This window comes from Meleagris gallopavo, chromosome 17, assembly GCF_000146605.3.
Source record: "Meleagris gallopavo isolate NT-WF06-2002-E0010 breed Aviagen turkey brand Nicholas breeding stock chromosome 17, Turkey_5.1, whole genome shotgun sequence".
Lineage (NCBI taxonomy): Eukaryota > Metazoa > Chordata > Aves > Galliformes > Phasianidae > Meleagris > Meleagris gallopavo.
In genome coordinates this window covers 4356783-4374405 of record NC_015027.2, presented here as the reverse complement: position 1 = coordinate 4374405, position 17623 = coordinate 4356783, and the positions used below count along the sequence as shown (strand labels likewise).

At 42.4% G+C, this 17623-nt stretch overlaps 1 protein-coding gene across 1 annotated transcript in view; it reads left to right on the top strand.

The window, feature by feature from the left end:
• The window catches only part of LOC100549998 (transmembrane protein 132B), a 183575-nt gene that overhangs the window by 141219 nt on the left and 24733 nt on the right, over positions 1-17623 (top strand). The window contains 1 exon segment of the mRNA XM_031555897.1: positions 7020-7163. Coding sequence (XP_031411757.1) covers positions 7020-7163 — 144 coding nt within the window.

Sequence of the window (17623 nt, the reverse complement as noted above, 5' to 3'; positions counted from 1 at the left end):
CCAGAGCAATTCAGTGATTCTATGTCACAGCTGCTTTCCCACATACTTTGTTTTGCTCGAAAACGAGTATTGTTATGCCACAGCCATCAAATGAATGGCCAAATGTGTGCCAAAGGAGAAAGAGCCGTGCTCCTTCCTTAAGAGGATGCTCCTGCAGGATGTTGGGAAGTCATGGAGACATGCCGTAATTAATTTGTGCACTCTGCTATAGCAATAAGCAGCTGTTATTACAGAAGGACGTGGATTTCTGCCCAGGTAGCGCTCATGGTAGATGATGAGCACACAGATTGCAGCAGTAAACTCACGTGATAAGCAACCTTATGTTTCAGTGTTTGTAGTTTTGCACTTGTGAAACTGAAGCCTTTTCAAGCTGGTGAGTTGCCAACTTTTCCATAACATAGAATTTCCTACAAAAAAAAAAACAAAACCAACCAACCAACCAACAAACAAAAAAAACAAAAAAGCCAGCCCTTCTTGCAGCCTGCTCCAGCAGAAATTATGATGAGTAGAAAAGAAATTCATTAAATGGTTACCAAGAATGTTGTCAAATGTTCTGAAACTGGTGGGACAAAGAGAAATGAAATTTCATGTTGATCAGAAAAATTTATCTTTGATGACTGCTGATACTCAAGTGGATCCAATAGTTACATTTCATAAAGTAGACAAAACGTGGCCTCCCTAGATTCTTCAGTGCAAGAAGCCTTTGACAAATGCTCAGGTGATTGTTTCGTGGTCATCTGAAGAGAATTATTTGTTCATTGGTTCATACGGAAGCATGCGTCATTGCACATGAGCAGACGGCTCTACCCACTTGCAATCCTCTTGAGGTCAAGGGGATATAATTTAATTTCAGATGGAGATGGCCCATACTTTTATTAAACAACAGAATATGGTCTTGTTTTTCTGGAATAAAAGAAAGGAAAAACCAACAGCATTAAGTGATCTATGATATTCCGTTGAGAACAAGTGGCACAGATCTATCAGATGAATGCTATCTATCAGTTGAATGCTCAGGTGAGTTGCAGATTGTTAAACATAGTGCAAATTCCAGCGTGGGCAATTGGCAGAGTTTACCATAATATTTTTAGGTTGACATTTGGTCCTTTATTTCATAGCATGCTAAAAAAGCCCAGAAATGCAAGCCAGGAGCTCTTGGAGTCTGTATTCTCTGTGCAGACAACTAAAATCAGATGTGAGATAGCTGCTCTTCCGCTGTAAGAATTTCCCATTTCTGCTTCAGGCATGTGCTTCGGAGTGATGGTGTCATGATGCTTAACATAGGTTTGGAGAATAGAGTCTGCTGGGACATAATGGGCTGAAGTGAAATAGCAGGAGCCCATCCCATGAAAGGTCTGTTCCTGATGCAGAAGCCACTGGTACTTAGCTGAGCCAGTGGAGACTGCCTGACAGGTTGCAATTACTTCTGCCAAGTGCACCAGGCTGCATTCTGAACCTTTGCTTAATGGGGGCAGATCTGTTCTGAGTTATGAAAAAAAATAAAATAAAACTGCCTCAGGTCCTAGATATGACAGTGTCTGCTTCTAATCAGGTTTCACCTTCAGCAGCAGCTTTTGCTTATTCATCCTACATAAACCTCTAAATGAGCTGAATTTCCATCATAAAAAAAAACACGGAAACGGCATAAATCTCAACTTCAGTTGTTGCAAACTCCAAGGCAGAGTTTCCAATGTCTGATCACGTTTGCTAGGTACACTCTGCTAAGATAGAGCTTCCTTCAATATATCCGTGGCAATAGGACAAGCTATAGAATGAGATTCCGCTTTGGAATCTGTATCATGCTTTTTTTGTGCTGTAGCAAATTGTTTTTGCAGCCTGCACTGTAATATGCATCCAGAATAATATTCAATTAGGCTAATAGTTGCTGCTTACATTGTTCCGTAAGAATCAGTCATTAAGAACTGCTCTGTATGGTTCAATCTCCATTAATTAATTTCCCCTGCAGAATGTATACACCTGCCTATTCTTCCTTGGGGATCCCAATATGAAATAAAGCTATTTTACAGGTAAACAAAGGAGGTAAAGGATGACCTTTAACTCTGATAGCAGCATTTGTGATTTACCATCTGCCATAACTGATGACTCCTGATAGCAATATACTGGATAAAGGCTGAAATGAGGGAACAGCTGGAGAAAGAGGGAGTTGGAGGGGAATGGGGATGAGCTTCAAGCAGCAGGTGTGGCTTGGTGGGGCAGAATCACAGAATCACAGTCATTAAGGTTGGAAAGACCACTAAGATCATCTAGTCAGCCATCAGGCCATTGAAGGACTTGTGTGTAGCTCTGACACCTGAAAAACTGGCAAGCAGGTGATTTCACAGGTAAGTCCACAAGTGAAGTGATATTTGCAGGGTGAGAAATTAGCACTGTTCAGCCCTTCGTTGAGGGCGTTCAGCAGCACCAACCACCAAAACCACCTGCATTGCTGTGGGCCTGGTTCCATGTGTGATGTGGACTGGCTGTGTAAAAGTAGGGAGGAAAACTGTTAGAGAACAATGTGAGCTCTTTGCAAAGATTGTTTATGCGTTTAATAAACACAATCTCAGTTGTTTGTTCTTACCACTGGGTTGCAAAATGGTAAATCTTACCTGATCTAATGGTGGTATACAGAAATAGCTTTCTAGCAACCTGACTTCATTAATATGTATTGGAAATCTAAAACAGTAGTCAGCTATAAGAGGAAAAAAGTACAGAATTGCTTTGGATTATAATAATTTCAGCAAAGCATCTAATTTATATATTAAGCTTGCTTAATGGGCTTATATTGCCTTGCTCTTTGATCTGAAGAAAAAGGTGCTGAATAATTTATCAAATATTTAAAAAAAAAATCTCCTGGCCCAGCCCACACATCACAACCTGCCCTATAATTTCCATTTTCTAAGAGATGCCATTTCCAGGCAGGAGAACTGGTTCCTAAAGATTCCTTCCAATGTTACAAATGAATTTTTATGAGGTACACTCTGGGGAAAAAATAATAATGAAGCAATACAATTCTGCAGACAAATGTTTCGGGTCTATGCCTTCCTCACTAAAGACAGTCATTTCAACTAAATGCCAAAAGGCATTTAGCTGTAACATTTGTCAGTGGAATAGGGTTGGCTTTAGGTTTCCCTCCTGATTTACAATTGAGTGTTTATTGGGTTTGCTGTACTGTAGCGTGTTTGGTTAACCTCTGAAAAAGCACATCCAGCTTGTATATTAATCACTAGGATGATGTCTGTTACAGTAAATTGGGTCAGTGCAGGGTTTCTGTGGAAAGGAGAGGGGCAGGAAAGGTGTGCTGGTGGTCCTAGGCTGGGGTTTGAGTAATAAGGCCCTGAGATGGTTCCTTGTGTGATACATCACTATCTTCTTGGCTTGCAGTGGTTGGGTGAGCTGTGAGAGTCATGGGCCTGGTGAGGATTTAGGTCAATGTGGCATTGTTTAAAGCCTAAATATTAGGACCTCAGTGCCTGGAGTTCCGCAGGGATCCCTACTCCTGGTCACATCCCCAGTAACAGCCTGAGGTGGCTCTTGATGGCTCTTCCATTCACATTCCTCCCCCATTTGTCCAAAGCAATGAGTTGTCAAACGTTTACCGAGGCTGTGTGCAGGGCTTATTCATATTTAAATAAAGCCATTATCCTGGCCTTGAGTTTCAGTAGTTTTCTACTCTTCCTCTTGAGTATTTCTCTCAGTAGTGCCATCTAATCAGCTTTAGGTTTTAATTAAACAGCTGTCATTTGCTTCCTAGTTCTGTTGCGACCTGATGTTGTATTAAATTTTAATTTAGCCTAGGCTGGATAAGAAGTAGATTCCTTCAGACAACAAAGAAACGCTATTAGCAGGTTACAGTTGTAATTAAGAAGAGTTCTGCTGAAGTACTAATGCATTCAGGTACAGAGAAGGAATGGAGATAAACACACACATAATTGTTATTCAAGGATAGTGCTGCAATGTGAATGTCTAGTTTCTGCCCCAGCTGCTTAAGTTCCAGATCTTGGTCAAGATCCCATCATAAACCCATGGTAGAGGAAGTAGGAAAGGATTCCATCTTTCACCGGGGAGCTGCAGGGAGTTGGAGGTGAGAGGTTGGTGCTGGTCCCTGGGTGGTGTTCCAGGTGTCCAGGGATGCTGTGCCACGCTGTGGGACCTGCCCACGTAAATCAGTGTTATTACCTCTCTCTAGAGCTCAGTGATGTTGACAGTAACCAGCAGAGTTGTTTTACGTGCAGTGACACTCCTTTCTGCAGAAAACCTTGCTGTGGAAATAGAAGACAAACCTAACAGAATCTACTGAAGATGCAAATAAAAAAAGAAAAAAGAGGTCTGCTTATAAATCTAACAGACAGTCAATTAGTTCAGTTCTGCCTTCATATTTCTTCCTCAGAGGAAACACGTTTTGTCAGTCTATAAATAGCCAGCTCTTAAAAAGGTCTTTACGCAGCCTATTATGCTATTGTAGCACACCCGATGCAGGCATCAGGCACCTGAAATATTGATTTCTATGGTAGAATTGCTTACCAGTGAAGTGCAGCTTTGTGAAGCAGCACCAGCTAATTAGCACCGTGGGTAGGTATCTACTGACTGGGATGGAGGGGAGGTTCGGGACAGTGCTGTGTCAAGAGAGCGGTGAGCGTACGGCAGTGCACCTACCAACGGAGGAGTGGCAATGTGTCACTTATGGGCCCTTTTCTCTCACACAGAGAGTTCTCAGAATAATGTAAATCTTCCTGCATTATCCTTTAAGAACATCAGAGTTTGGCTTCAGCTTGGAAACTGAGCAGCTCTTAGGAGTTAATAAGAGACTGGAGGTTGTGTTTGGCTGTCGTCACACGGACACTCAGCAGTTGGGTGATACAACAAACAGTGCAGAAGCAAAGCAGCTAGCTCTGCTGAGAACCTGATTCCAAGTCCACTGAAGTCAGAAGAAATCTTTCATCTGTTGTTCAGTAGGGCTTTGGATTGGACTGTGAGTGCTGCCTGCCGCTGACATGTAGGTGCTATGGAGCTGTGCTAAGAATAGGAGGTTTGGAAGCACAATGAGGCACATGTGCACTGCCCGTGACCTTGGCAAAAATACTGCTTCTCCTGATGCACTGAAGACGGTTATTGAGGAGCACTCAGAAGCATCCTGCTGACAAACCAGGATGCAAAACCACCATGTCCATATCACGTATTCAGCATATGTTTATATCAACTTGATGGTGTATTTGCCATTGGTTTGGTGCCATCTGCCTACCTCTGCTGTATTTATGCGTGAAGCATCCTCCATTCATCTTCACCTGGTTTACATAACCCCTTTCTACCCAAGCTGCAGCTATCTGTTCTCACACAGCAGTGAATTTTCTTACTTTTGTTGGAGCCTCAGTCTTTGTAAAGGTTCTTCACTTGTTCTTTCACACTTTTATTTTTTCACATCTCTGTTTGCTGGTGTCCCTCTGTCATGGGTGGCAGCTGGTGATAAATGATCCCATTCAGCATAAACAAAAACCAGTCATTTACTGCGTGAAACATCTGGCTGGTGCCTGGCAGAGAACAGGACAAAGAGGATTGTATTTATTTCATGAGGTATAATTCAGAAAAGCATCTCTGTTCAGGACAGCACTTACACATGTGCTTAAATCACAGAGAAGTCTAAGTGTCAAGTTGAGCCACATACTTTTAGTGCTGTTTTGAACAGAAATGGACTGGAGCACACGTTTAAGTGCCTTTCTGGAAGATGACTGCCCATAAAGCTCTACTAGACTATATTAGTTAGCTGGCACTAGCGTTATTAGTACTTCTACTCATTTAATTCAGGGTGCTTTTGTAGAAGTTTCTGAATATTGATTAATAATACATCTTAGTTGCAAGTATTTATTGGACTTCTCCAGCTGTCCTTAGCTGGTGGTCAATGCCCATTATTTTCTATCAATCTAGCTAGCAGACAGAAGTAAATGATAGTGAATATATTTTCCTATGCAAGCTGCCATCAGATTTTCCACTAAAATCTGTTTATTCTTCCACCAATTCAAATAATGGAATTTAAAGTTAGATTAGTTGGAAGAGACTTTTTTTTCTTTTTTCCCCCAACTGGCAAGCAATTAGTTTTATGGAATTTGAAAAATGAGCAGCAGATGGATTTAAAGCAGTATTTCCTCTTGAAGGCTTTTCTAGAAGGCTGAGCTGAATCTGTATGGAAGCAGAGGTGGTGTGAAGCTTTGGGCCTGCAGTGAGCAGTGCTTAAGCAGAGACGTGTTCCTCTGCAGGCCTCCATCAGAGCTGTTCCCCTCCCGTCTGCTCTGCTTACGCAAGGCAGGGACCTCTGGGCAGCTCACTTGGCACAATTAATCAAACTGCAGCCACACTGAGATGCCGAGGAAGGCTGTGTTAATGCAGTCATTAGAGTGCCAGTGCTGTGAATTCGTCAGGATTACAGAGAAATGTGGTAAAACATCTCCAGGTGGGATTTTGATGGGGAAAGATTAGGAAAATTGTATGTGACATTGCTTAGTTGGTAATAGCATGCCTCATGCATGGTTTTCCAATCATATATTTATGTCCAGAAAAGGGACAACTGGCTCAACTGTTGGCTGAACCAGTATGAAAGAAATACTGTTGCTGTAGTTCTTGGCAATTGCCTCCTACATCCCGGGCATGATTTGGGACATAAGGGTGGGCTGAGCCACTGACACCCCTGGAGATGGTGCTTGAAACTTGCAGAGGTTCTGCCAACCCACAGATGTGCCTTTGCGCGTCATTGCGTTATGGATTTCATTTCAACAACAGCCAAACCTGTAAATGGGCTCAGAAAGAGTAAATCTGTATGTCTGTCAAACCAGAACTTGGTGGTCCAGACACAAATTTTGGCCTAGAAAATTGTGATACCGTTGATTGCAAGGAGCTCACAGGGTGTGTGCAAGAAGTGTCACTCCCCTGTCCGAGAGAAGGTTTTGGTTCTGTGGTCTGATCTCTGCAGTGTTCTGTGCTTTTTGCTTCTCTAATACCAGTCCCATAATTGTGTGTGTGTGTGCATACAGGACACAGAAGTCCTTAACACAGCCATCCTGACGGGCAAAACGGTGTCAGTTCCAGTCAAGGTTGTTGCAGTGCAGGAGGATGGGTCGGTCGTCGATGTTTCAGAGTCCACTGAGTGCAAATCAGCTGATGAAGACGTCATAAAGGTAAGGTGCCCACGTGAGATGGGCATGAGGGAATCACAAGTTTTTTGTGTTGCCTTCTCCACCACCAGTATACTGGTCCTAGCCCACATTTGGGATTTTACATGGTTTTATACAGTCATAGCCACTTGTGGGTGGCTTCCACTGTGCAATAAGGAAACTGGTCTCCAGAGGTTTTGCAGGGTTAGCACATCACTGTAGGCTGACATGGAGCCTACTTGTGCTGGTGCTTTCCATAAGGTGTGGGAGAGGGTGAGGGATGCTGAAAGTGTGTTCCTGGCTAGCTCTGGACAGCCAGAGCTAGCAAGAAAGAATGTGTTGTCTGATACATCCCACGTGGGAAAAGTCAGTTTGTTGTGCAGGAATCTTTATTCTCGTGTGGATTTTCTGTATCCATTATTAAATACAATTCCTATTTTTGACGACACTGGATGAGCTCATTACCAATACTGGGAATAAATAATATCCTCTAAGACAAACAAACAACATCTAAATTGCATTTTAATTCCAACAAGAAAGCAATTCCTATGTAGTTAAAATGCTTACAGGGCTTTCCTGTTTTTGAGACTCTCACATGAGAGATGACATCCACTTAATCCGAGGTAGCACTAGGAAAGATGCAGTCGGTTTGGGCAAAAACCTTAGTCAGGCCAGCTTTACTTTCTTTCAATCTTTTTCATGTATATTTATCTCTATTTATCACAAAGACAAATTATTCATAATTAAGAATGAAGTTAGTGAGAAAAGGCATATGTGCAAATGAATCCTCAGAGTGATGTCTGGCACTTTCCAAACCTCAAAGCATTTTGCAAAGGAAATCAGTGTAATATTCCTTTGTCATGAAAGTGACTCTTCATGAAAGTGATGTTTACCTTCAGCCATTGATGGAAGAGATTTCTCAAATCTCTATCCTGAGGTCTCGCTATATGTTGGTTGGGAAAGAAAAATCACATTTTGTTTTTCTAGTAAACATATTTCCATTAAAGCTCTTACCAAAAAGAATGGAAATGACTGTCTTTGTTTATAACTGACTTAATTCTCAAAGGAACAATTTATTTTTAATACATTTTGCTGTTCTTTTTTTGCTGTGTCCTATGCAGCTAGTTGTGTTTGTGTTGACTTTTCTATCGTGGTCACCCTGTTAAACTCTCTAATAAGGGTTGTCAGGCATTTTGGATGTATTTACCTAATTTTGATCATTTCACTGTTAATTCTGCCTTTATTGTTTCTTTGTAATTGGAGAGATAGTCATATTCTTTTGGGCAGAACAGAATGTTGCATTCTTAGCCTTTTATTTCTGTTTAATAGCTAATGATTTAATAGACAGTAAATGAGACGATTCTTTGATCACTGCTCCAACGCCATTATTTTCAATTAAGACACAATGAACTGAAGCTAATTTAAATAGAAACAGACTTTGGCCCAGGCTGTTATGTATTTATACAAAATGCACTTAGATGGGCAGCTACTTTGTTATCATACTGACAAAAATACTACCCAGAGGTGGCCCAACAGACAGGTGATGAGTGATTTGTCTGTAGACAAGGGATGTGAATCTCTCCTGCTCAAAGCCATATATCCCCTCTGCCTAACAGTATAATAGCTTCCCAGCAAGAGAGTAATTCAGTCCACATTTTTCATGGTCTACATAATTAGTGGTAAATACAATTAAGCATTCCTTGACATTGCACTTACCGACCTCAGTGTGACTGGATCGTCAATGGAGTCGCACAGATCTACTTGTTCAGTTGTATTGCCATCCCTGGTTCCTGCAGTTGGGCACAGGCCATAATACTGACCTACCATTGTGCCTTGAAATTGCTTACACTGTAAAAATTTGAGATGAAAACATCATTCTTGAGTCAGTGAAACTCTCATGTTTATTCCATCGTTGAAAAGGAATGTTTAATGTTTTTGGCATTCGAAGGAAAAGAATGGCTTTATGATTAAGGCACTGAAATGCTTCTCAGCATTTATTACCATATCTTTTGCTGATTTCCTGTGTGATTTTGGGTAAGTCAGTCATTTCTCTTGGAACCTCACTTCCTTATCTGCAAGCAAGGCTGAGAAAAAAAATCTTTCCCATCCTCAGCCTGCCTTACATTATTTTTCAAGCTACAGATGACTCTGAATGGACAAAATCCTTATCTCCAAAAGCCCCACTAACTTCAGTGGTCTTCTGCCATGGACTCTCTTGAAGGTCTTCTCCCAAGTCTTGTTTTTCCTGCAAGCCAGAACTAAGTAGGGCGGTGAAGCTGAAAAGTTTACGAACAAGTTGCTCAGCTATTCTGCTTCTGGGAGATTAAGGAGCCTTTAGACAAAGTGGGATGTGCTTTTTCTATATGTGTGCCAAACCATGGGGCTTCAGTCCTCACTGGTGGGGAAAAAAAGCCTTGAAGAAAAGGATTAAAGTAGTTGTATCATGGCAGGGACCTCCTTTTCTTGACCATCTGTCAGTATATATAAGCACTGCTGAAGTATTGCTGGTCTGCTACAGTGGGTTTTGCATCTCCTCATTGGCCTTTGAGCCACTGTTAGAGAGAAGTGGCAGTGAGGAAGGGAGCACCTCGGGATGGTTGTATTGCATGGAGAAGTCTAACCTGATGAGCTGTGGTGGCTGTCAGTCTTCACAGCTTCACAGATGCTCCCTGCAAAGTTTGTGAACTCCTTTTCCTCCCTTTAAAAGCCTGAACTGTAGTAACTGCGTGTGAAGAAAAATTCTGAAAACACTGTAGTTATGTTAGTCAGGAACATCAGCCACAAAGCGGCGTCAAGTGAGGAAATTATAATGAGGACAGCTTCTTAGTCCAAATGTTTATCTCAGTAGTGTACAAATGAAAGGGAGACAGCTGCCCAATTAATTCATTCTTCGATAGTAATATTTTCATGTTCTTTGCAAGTTACACAGAAATTGACTGATGGTTCAAATTAATGTCTGCTGTAATTCACATGGCTTCCATGGAGCTACGCCATGGACTAATGTAGCCTGATTTTTTTGTAACAGAAAAGGCCCTCAGTGGAACATAAGGGAGCCAGAGGGCCTCAACCTCCTCATTTCTGCCCACATGTAAAGTGCAATAGCAACAGGCTCAATGTGCCCAAGCAGTGGCATACATTAAAACAGTGGTGCTACGATAATATACCATGAACTCCATCTGTACAAGAATGCACTCTATTGTTAGCTTGCTAGAGAAAAGCACTTCTGTGAATTATTTTTCACCTTTTCATAATTTCCTGCCTAATTATAATGAAAGTCAAATTCAAACCATTCCCACCCCCTGCTTTTCTAACACAAACCTTATCTTGAACTCTCCATAATTAATGTTAAAACAATAGAAGACCTAATTTTGCTAGCAGCAGTCGGCTAGGCATTATCTAATGTGCAGTAAAACAAGTGTCAGAAAGGGAGGAAAGGTAATAGCTGAACTAGATTGAATCTGCAGAACGTTCTTCCCTCCTTCAGAGAAAAGCAGATGAATGACTGAGGACCTTATTCAGCAGCTGAGCACAGTGATCTCAAACCACAGCCATGTGGGCCATAAGGGGGAAAAAGAGGAAAGATAGGGGAGAGATAGTGCAGTTCTTTAACTTAGGTTATGCTGAATTTTGGGAACGGACCTGCAGCACATTCTTAGGACAACTTACAGAAAGAAACGACTGCCTGCAGTTGTTAACACATTGGTTTATGCAGAAGCTCTGAAAACAAAAGCAGTGCTTGTAATTAGCAAGTTCTGCAGCTGCATCGCCATTAAAGTATGCGATCAAGAATGTAACATACATAAAGTGGAGCTAATCTTATTTCTCCATTTATCATATTTTTGAGTGCCTATCACTGCATTACCTGAGAGCTTTATTTGTCATCACTCGCTCAGAAATTAGCTCATTCTAGGAGTCCAAACTCAGTAAGCAGTGAAAACGTTCTCTTCCCATTTATATGATGGATTTACTTTTGGTGCCAGTTGGTTTATTACACAATTCATTTTGAACTAGATCGTATTTTTTAAGTGATTTGTTTTTTTCTTTAGTGCTGCTGAGGGGTTTGAGATTGACAGCACCGGAGGGTTAACCGCTCTGCTCGCCCCAGCACAGGGCCAGCTCGGGGCTGCAGCAGGCAGCTGTGCAGCTAGAAAGCTTTTCAAGTGCGGGTGTTTAATTGGGTGAATCCACCTCCATGCCCAAGCAGTGCTTTTAATCTCACCTGATTAGTGCCACCGGATCAGTATCATCAACTCCATGAAATCAGCTGGTAACAACCTGAAGTCACCGTTGATTTCGTTTCATCCATCTCTGACAGCTGGGAGGTGATGGACTCTGCAGTCCATCACAATTCCTGAAATAATGACTCCCCCTGATGCTTGGCCAAACCATGATGCTTATGGCAGCAATGTGTTCCTTGCCCAATCAGAAGGATGATTTAAGAGGTGAGGATCCCACCCTGGATTTAGGTGTTTGCTTTACCTCCCTGCATTACTCCAGCCCTGCTATGTGAAGTTGCTGGTCTGTAGCAGTAGTGTCACAGGGATGACCAGAATACCTCTATGTCAGAAGGATTTACTGGCAAGGAACCTGTTGGAGACTGTGGATTGTCTTGTTTTATATGTGTGGACAGGTTTACCTAAGTTAGGGAAATAACTGAATATCATTGAGCTGCTTGAAATGCATTAAATTTGTAATTAGAGCTTCTGGTTTCCAGTTATTCTGGCCAGAAAACAGCCTCTTTGCCCCCAAATAAAATTCATCACTATGAGTCACAAGAGAGAGACAGGAGAACATGGCAGATCTTTCAGCAATATGTCAGCTGTTGAATTAAGGATTTTGCTTTTTGTCGAAATATCAGAGGTTCTGACATTTAGGTCACCAGTTCTGCTAATTAGTTTCCAATCCGGACAAAACACGATCAGAAAAGAGTAGCACAGCCACTTACTGAATATTAACAGATTTGTCTTAAAAACACACTTGTAACACAGCAACAGGTTGAAGTCTATAGTGTTCTACAAATGTGCCAAGCTAAAACATTGGGTTTAGAATCATATTTGCACACAAAACAGCTCCATGTATAGCAATAAGGATGACAGTGAGGCAGTGTACGAGATCACATATTGAAGAATTAATATTCTGTACACAGTACACATTGTACACAGTTTATAGCAAAATATATGTGTGTGTCTTCCTGAAGCTATTTTTAAACGCAGTCTTCAAAGCCAGCTTGAGAAAACAGTGTTTAGTCTGGGAGAGGATCCGTTAAGAACAGACCATGCCGACATGTGCAATTACACAGATTTCGGCAGAGATGCTTATGGTGTCTTCCAAGAGACCAGCTGCTGCTTCAGAGGAAGAAAACAATTCTATGGCGTAGCATTTGGCTGCTCTGAGAGCAGAAATGCAAAGGGCATGGATCCCAGTCCTGGAAAAAAATCATTAGCCTGAACTGCGATATTGCTCAGGATCAACTCTGAATATTTTATACTAAGAGATGCACAGAGTAAACAGCTCAACAGAAGCAAATGTAGCAATAAGAGACTGTTGTTTTGAGAAAATTGACAAATATCTGGAGGCTTTTTCTCCAAGTTCTGTAGGAAATTAACCTTGCTTTATAAACTTTGATGCGGTGGGGCCATTTGAATATTTTAATTGAGGCTGTGTGAACCTCACGGATTCTCAGGCACTTACACCTCTTGAACTGTTATTCTGGCTGGGCAAATTAACTCAGATTTCCATTGTCATCATAACTGGGGCCAAAACGTGCTTCCAACTAATGTCTGTGCGAAAGGCACTGAGGTGACAGAGGTGTTCCAGAGGGCAGAGTCCGCTCCGTGTGAATGCGACAACAGCCATTAGCTGTTAGCTAAGGGATGAGGAAAAAGTCCTTATCTCCACCCTCTTTGCAGAGGTCGTAGTTGAGAGAAGAGGGACTGGGCAGCAAATGATGCTTTCTGGACAGCAGAGCCTCCCATTTTAGCTAAGCAACAATTTTTTGAGCCATGGAGGTGCTGTGTAGCAGCAAGATGGGCATATGATGCTGAATCTTCCAACCCTCCTAATAGGCTTTATTTGCAGAGAGCTTTGTGCTGAGGCAGCAACCACCACTCTCTGCCACCAGACCTTTGCCTCCATCCCCCCTCCCCCGGCTCTGTGGGCCTCAATTGTGTGTTAGAATGTAACTTGAGGGTTTGTTTTGGGGTTTAATTGCTCCACACCCACATTTCAGTGACTCCAAGATGCACTCCCTTGAGCTACTTAACGGCAGCTGAGGTTGGGGATGATGAGCCTGACACACCGCTGTCATTTTGAAGTGCAGTTAATTCATTTGACATGAAAAGCACCTACCACTGACAGCAACCAGCTCCCCTTCTCCGCTGTGGGAGAAGGTAGTTTTGTTCTTGCTCTATTTTTAATTAACATTTTTACACTCTCACTGTACAGAACTGGAAACCAGAATGAGAATTACTTTGCCTTCATTGAAACAGCAGCAGGATGAGAAGTACGGGTAGCTCGACGGTTGCATCAGGCTTGGGGTGCATCTGTGATCGAGAGGGGAATTGGGAAAATCCAGCCAGAAAGGATGGTAGCTAAATAGTGGATTAGTGAGTTAGATAAGGATGAAGGAACAAAAAGAAGTTGCCAGTGGTATTTTTTCTTCTGTTTATATGAAGTACAGGGAATGGAAGTGTTGCTGGGGAGTGGCTTTGTCCTACTCCAGTTCTGCTGTGTGCTGTAATTGTGAGTGCCAGGTTCCATTGAAGCAGTGCTGAGCAGTAACTAAGTGGCAGGATTTAACCATTTGTTCTGTGTTGTGGATTCTTAAGGTCTGATTTATACAAATGTCATTGGACTGAAACATTAGAAGAGGAATAAAACTGTAACGCACGTAATTCACTCCCACATCAGAGATCTGTATCCATTGGTAGAGGTCAGCAGTTACCTTTGTGTGCTGGGATCACAGCACAAGCATCTCTAGAACTTTAAAGTTTACATTTGTTTAAATGGGAAGTAGCAACGAAATCCATTACCTCTACATTTTTCCAAATGGGGAGAAGCCAGAGCATACAAGCATGTTCTGGCCAGTGAACAACTAACTGTGCAAAGACAGCAAAGACAGACAGATCTATGCTGGAAATAAAGATGTATGTATCCCTGTATATAAAATCTGTGTTACGTATACAGTACAAACTGCGTAATGATTATTGCTTCTGTTCTATTTTTGCTGTCGTAATTATTGTGCAAATGGTCCCATGTGCAGTGAGTAACAACTACTGCCATGCAGTCCTGTGTTAAGTCCTCCCTTAAACGTGAGTGCAGATCAGAAATCTGTCACGAGCCAGAAAAAGGGGATGTACTGTAATCAATGAAAGACTGCTGAGCAGAGATGCATGAACTCCTTGAAGTGCCAAGAATGGGCTGTTAAATACACATATCCTTCACTGAAGAAGATCTGAGCATTCCTTTGAGTTGCATGCATTTATTATTTGTGGAGTATTGACGACGTACTCAGCTCTGTGTAAAAAGCAGTGCAGATGCTGTGCCTATCCTACAGATCTCACAGCTGAATGAGAGCTGCACAGGGCTTGCTACAATATAGTCGTTCTGGGAGGTAATCCTTTATTGAGTTACTTGTACAAATACCCAGAGCAGCTTAGCAGTGAGGAGGGAATGGCATTGCCCAGGGAACAGAGAATAGAGATTGCCCAGCAGGACTGCCAGCGAGGGGGAGTGCTCTGCTGGAGCTGCACTGGCAGAAATGATAAGTTCCTAGCAGGAAGCACGATCTCCTATTTATATGCTGTATTTATTTGCGCTTTTCCGATTCCTGCTCCTACGATTACTGCCTGGATTTAATTTACAACCCCTCCCCAGTGACTCTTTGGCTTCCTCTTGAAAAAATAAGGGAAAATCCTTAAGACATGCAGCCCTTCCTTAGGTCTCTTACACTCACCATTATCTGCTGCAGAGCAAAATTAATGCGTACCCTTTCTTATTGTTTTCCTTCTTAATTCATTTCTTTCTATAGAGGCTCAGCAAGGACCAATTTTCCAAGTGAGTTTTTAATCGCCTGAGCCCAGCGTGATTACTGTCCTCCAATCTAGTTGCCATTTGATGCAATCAGCATTTCAGAATACAATGATTTTTTTCCCCCAAACATGAATGCTGTATGGCCAACTGATGACACTTGGCTTCAAAGAAACATAAAATCTCAACAGTGCTGCGTGGAAGAAAATAACCTGATTGTGAGGACTCCCCTGGCTGAATGCGTGAAAATAATGTGAAGGAGTAATGGTGTAATGTGGATATGGAGCACAAAGAAATGCATGATTCCAGTACTGAGGGTGGGGAGGCAGGGAGGGATGGGTGGAGGAGCTGGGAATGCAGCGTGCTCAAAGGTTTCTCACTGCTGGAATGCTTTGAAAGGGCCTTTCAGGAGTACATGTTGCCAGGGGAGATTTTCTCTCCGTTTCTTTTTTTGCCACCCCACAAATAAAAAATTTCAATATGCCAGTACTGGAAAACTGGAGACTTGAGGTGCTCCTGTCATGCAGAAGCTGTAGCCTTCTGGATTTTCCCAACCTGCAGCGAGTTTAGCGTGAAAGATTATCAGCGTAAAATAAGATAATCTTTCCTTGGGCTAAAGTGCTTATTGTTGTGTTTTTCAGCACATTTTGTACATTATAAATGCCAAGGCTACATTTGCAAAATTAGAGAGCGGTGATCAGGACCAGAGTGCCACAGGCAGGGGCAAAGTAACACAGAATGAAATAAAGGATGGGGAGGGGACATCAGCTGCATTTTCCTTGCAGCAGATGCCCAGAGCTGGGTATCTCCTTGCAGCCCCTTCAGCTGAGTCCTGAATGACTGCATTAACCCCTGAGCCTGGGAAGATCCACTCCATCACTGTGGAGATGCTGGGGGGCTTCTCCTGTGTGTACTTTGTAGAACAAAGCCAATGCCCACAACCTATGCATCCTTCCCACTGTTCTCTGCAATGCAATGTGATTCCAACTATTTAGGTTACAGCTTGTTTGTTTTTTACAGTGTTGTTGGTGAGTATGGTTGTCTAAAGTCTAGTAGACAGCCATTTGCTGGGACCTTCTGTTCTTTGCAAACTTGACAATGTGGCTTGTTTAATCGCCTTATGTTATTATTGATATTTTCATCTTCTCTAACTAATTTTTGCTGAGGAAAAATGTATTATTGCCAACTCTGATCTCCTTAATTCTGGTAAGAAAATGCCTCCAGCTTCATCCCATTTGAAGGAGACACAGATGGTTTTGTACAGGATCGTGACTCTTTAGAGAAGGCTGCTGGCATTGTGTGAGTGTCTGTGGGGTCAGGACAGGAAGGGATCCTATTTAGCGAGACTGGAAAAGAGCTGGAAAGGTGTCTGCCATTGCCTGTTTTTCAAATAATTGTTTCTCTGTCACTGGGAGTTCAGAAAGAGCTGCAGCAGGAAAAAAAACTGAGGTACCTGAAAGTGAAGGTGGTTCTAAATAAAGAAAGATAGGATGTGACTGAAAGGCAAAAAGAAAACTAAGGGAAAGAAATACAACGCATACAGAAAAGCAGGGATGGAAGCAGAGCAGCTCAGCCCTTCCACCCCCCCTGGCTCAGGGTGGGACACTGGTGCACACTGTGCTGCAGCTGCTGTGCTTGTGCTCGTGCTCTCTGGAAGGCAGAGGGGATGCCCAGCTGTTGTCCACTGAGTTATTTCGTTCTGGTTTTGGCTTAGGAACCTTTCGGTGCCATAAAGTGTGTGAGATGTGAGCTGCAGAGTGCAGGCATGTTTGCTTGTCTGCTGCCCACTGAGCAGCACGGGAACGAGAAGTGTGTTTTACTTACACCCATCTGAGTAAAATGTTTGCTGAATAACCCTCTGGAATCTGGGCACATAGATGGAAGTGGTGTGGGCTATAGATCGAGGAGGCAGCATACAGCTGCACAAGAATGGTCCTTAATGCTGAGTCAATAAGCACAAACACCTGCACTGAACACGAGTTTACTAAAATCCAGTGACCTGCTGCAGACACAGTCCGTGTTAGGTAACAAGGAAGGCTGCAAAGTGTAGAAAAGCAAACATCTTACTACCACAGAAAAAGTGCTCTTTCACATTAAATCGATAGGACTACATCTCTGACCTGCATAAAACATGAGACTTTAATAGAGTCATTGCAGTAAACAGAATCTAATAGCTTTGGTAGCTACAGGTTGACTTCAGAGATGCCTGCTGCAGGAGAATGCCCTGCTATCAAGGTGAGATTACTGGCAGGCAGGAATAATTTCCTTCAAAGTCATGTTCTCTCTCTCGTTGAAAGTTTGAAGTCGAGAAGTAGTTTTGAAGAGAACATGAGCTTCTTAAAGACAATTAAGAGCAAAATAATTTACAAAGCCTTCAGTGCTGTGCTCATAACTATAAAACCACAGGACAGCACTGGTTACCTTGGGTAGGGCATGCCAGGGATACGGTATTAGCT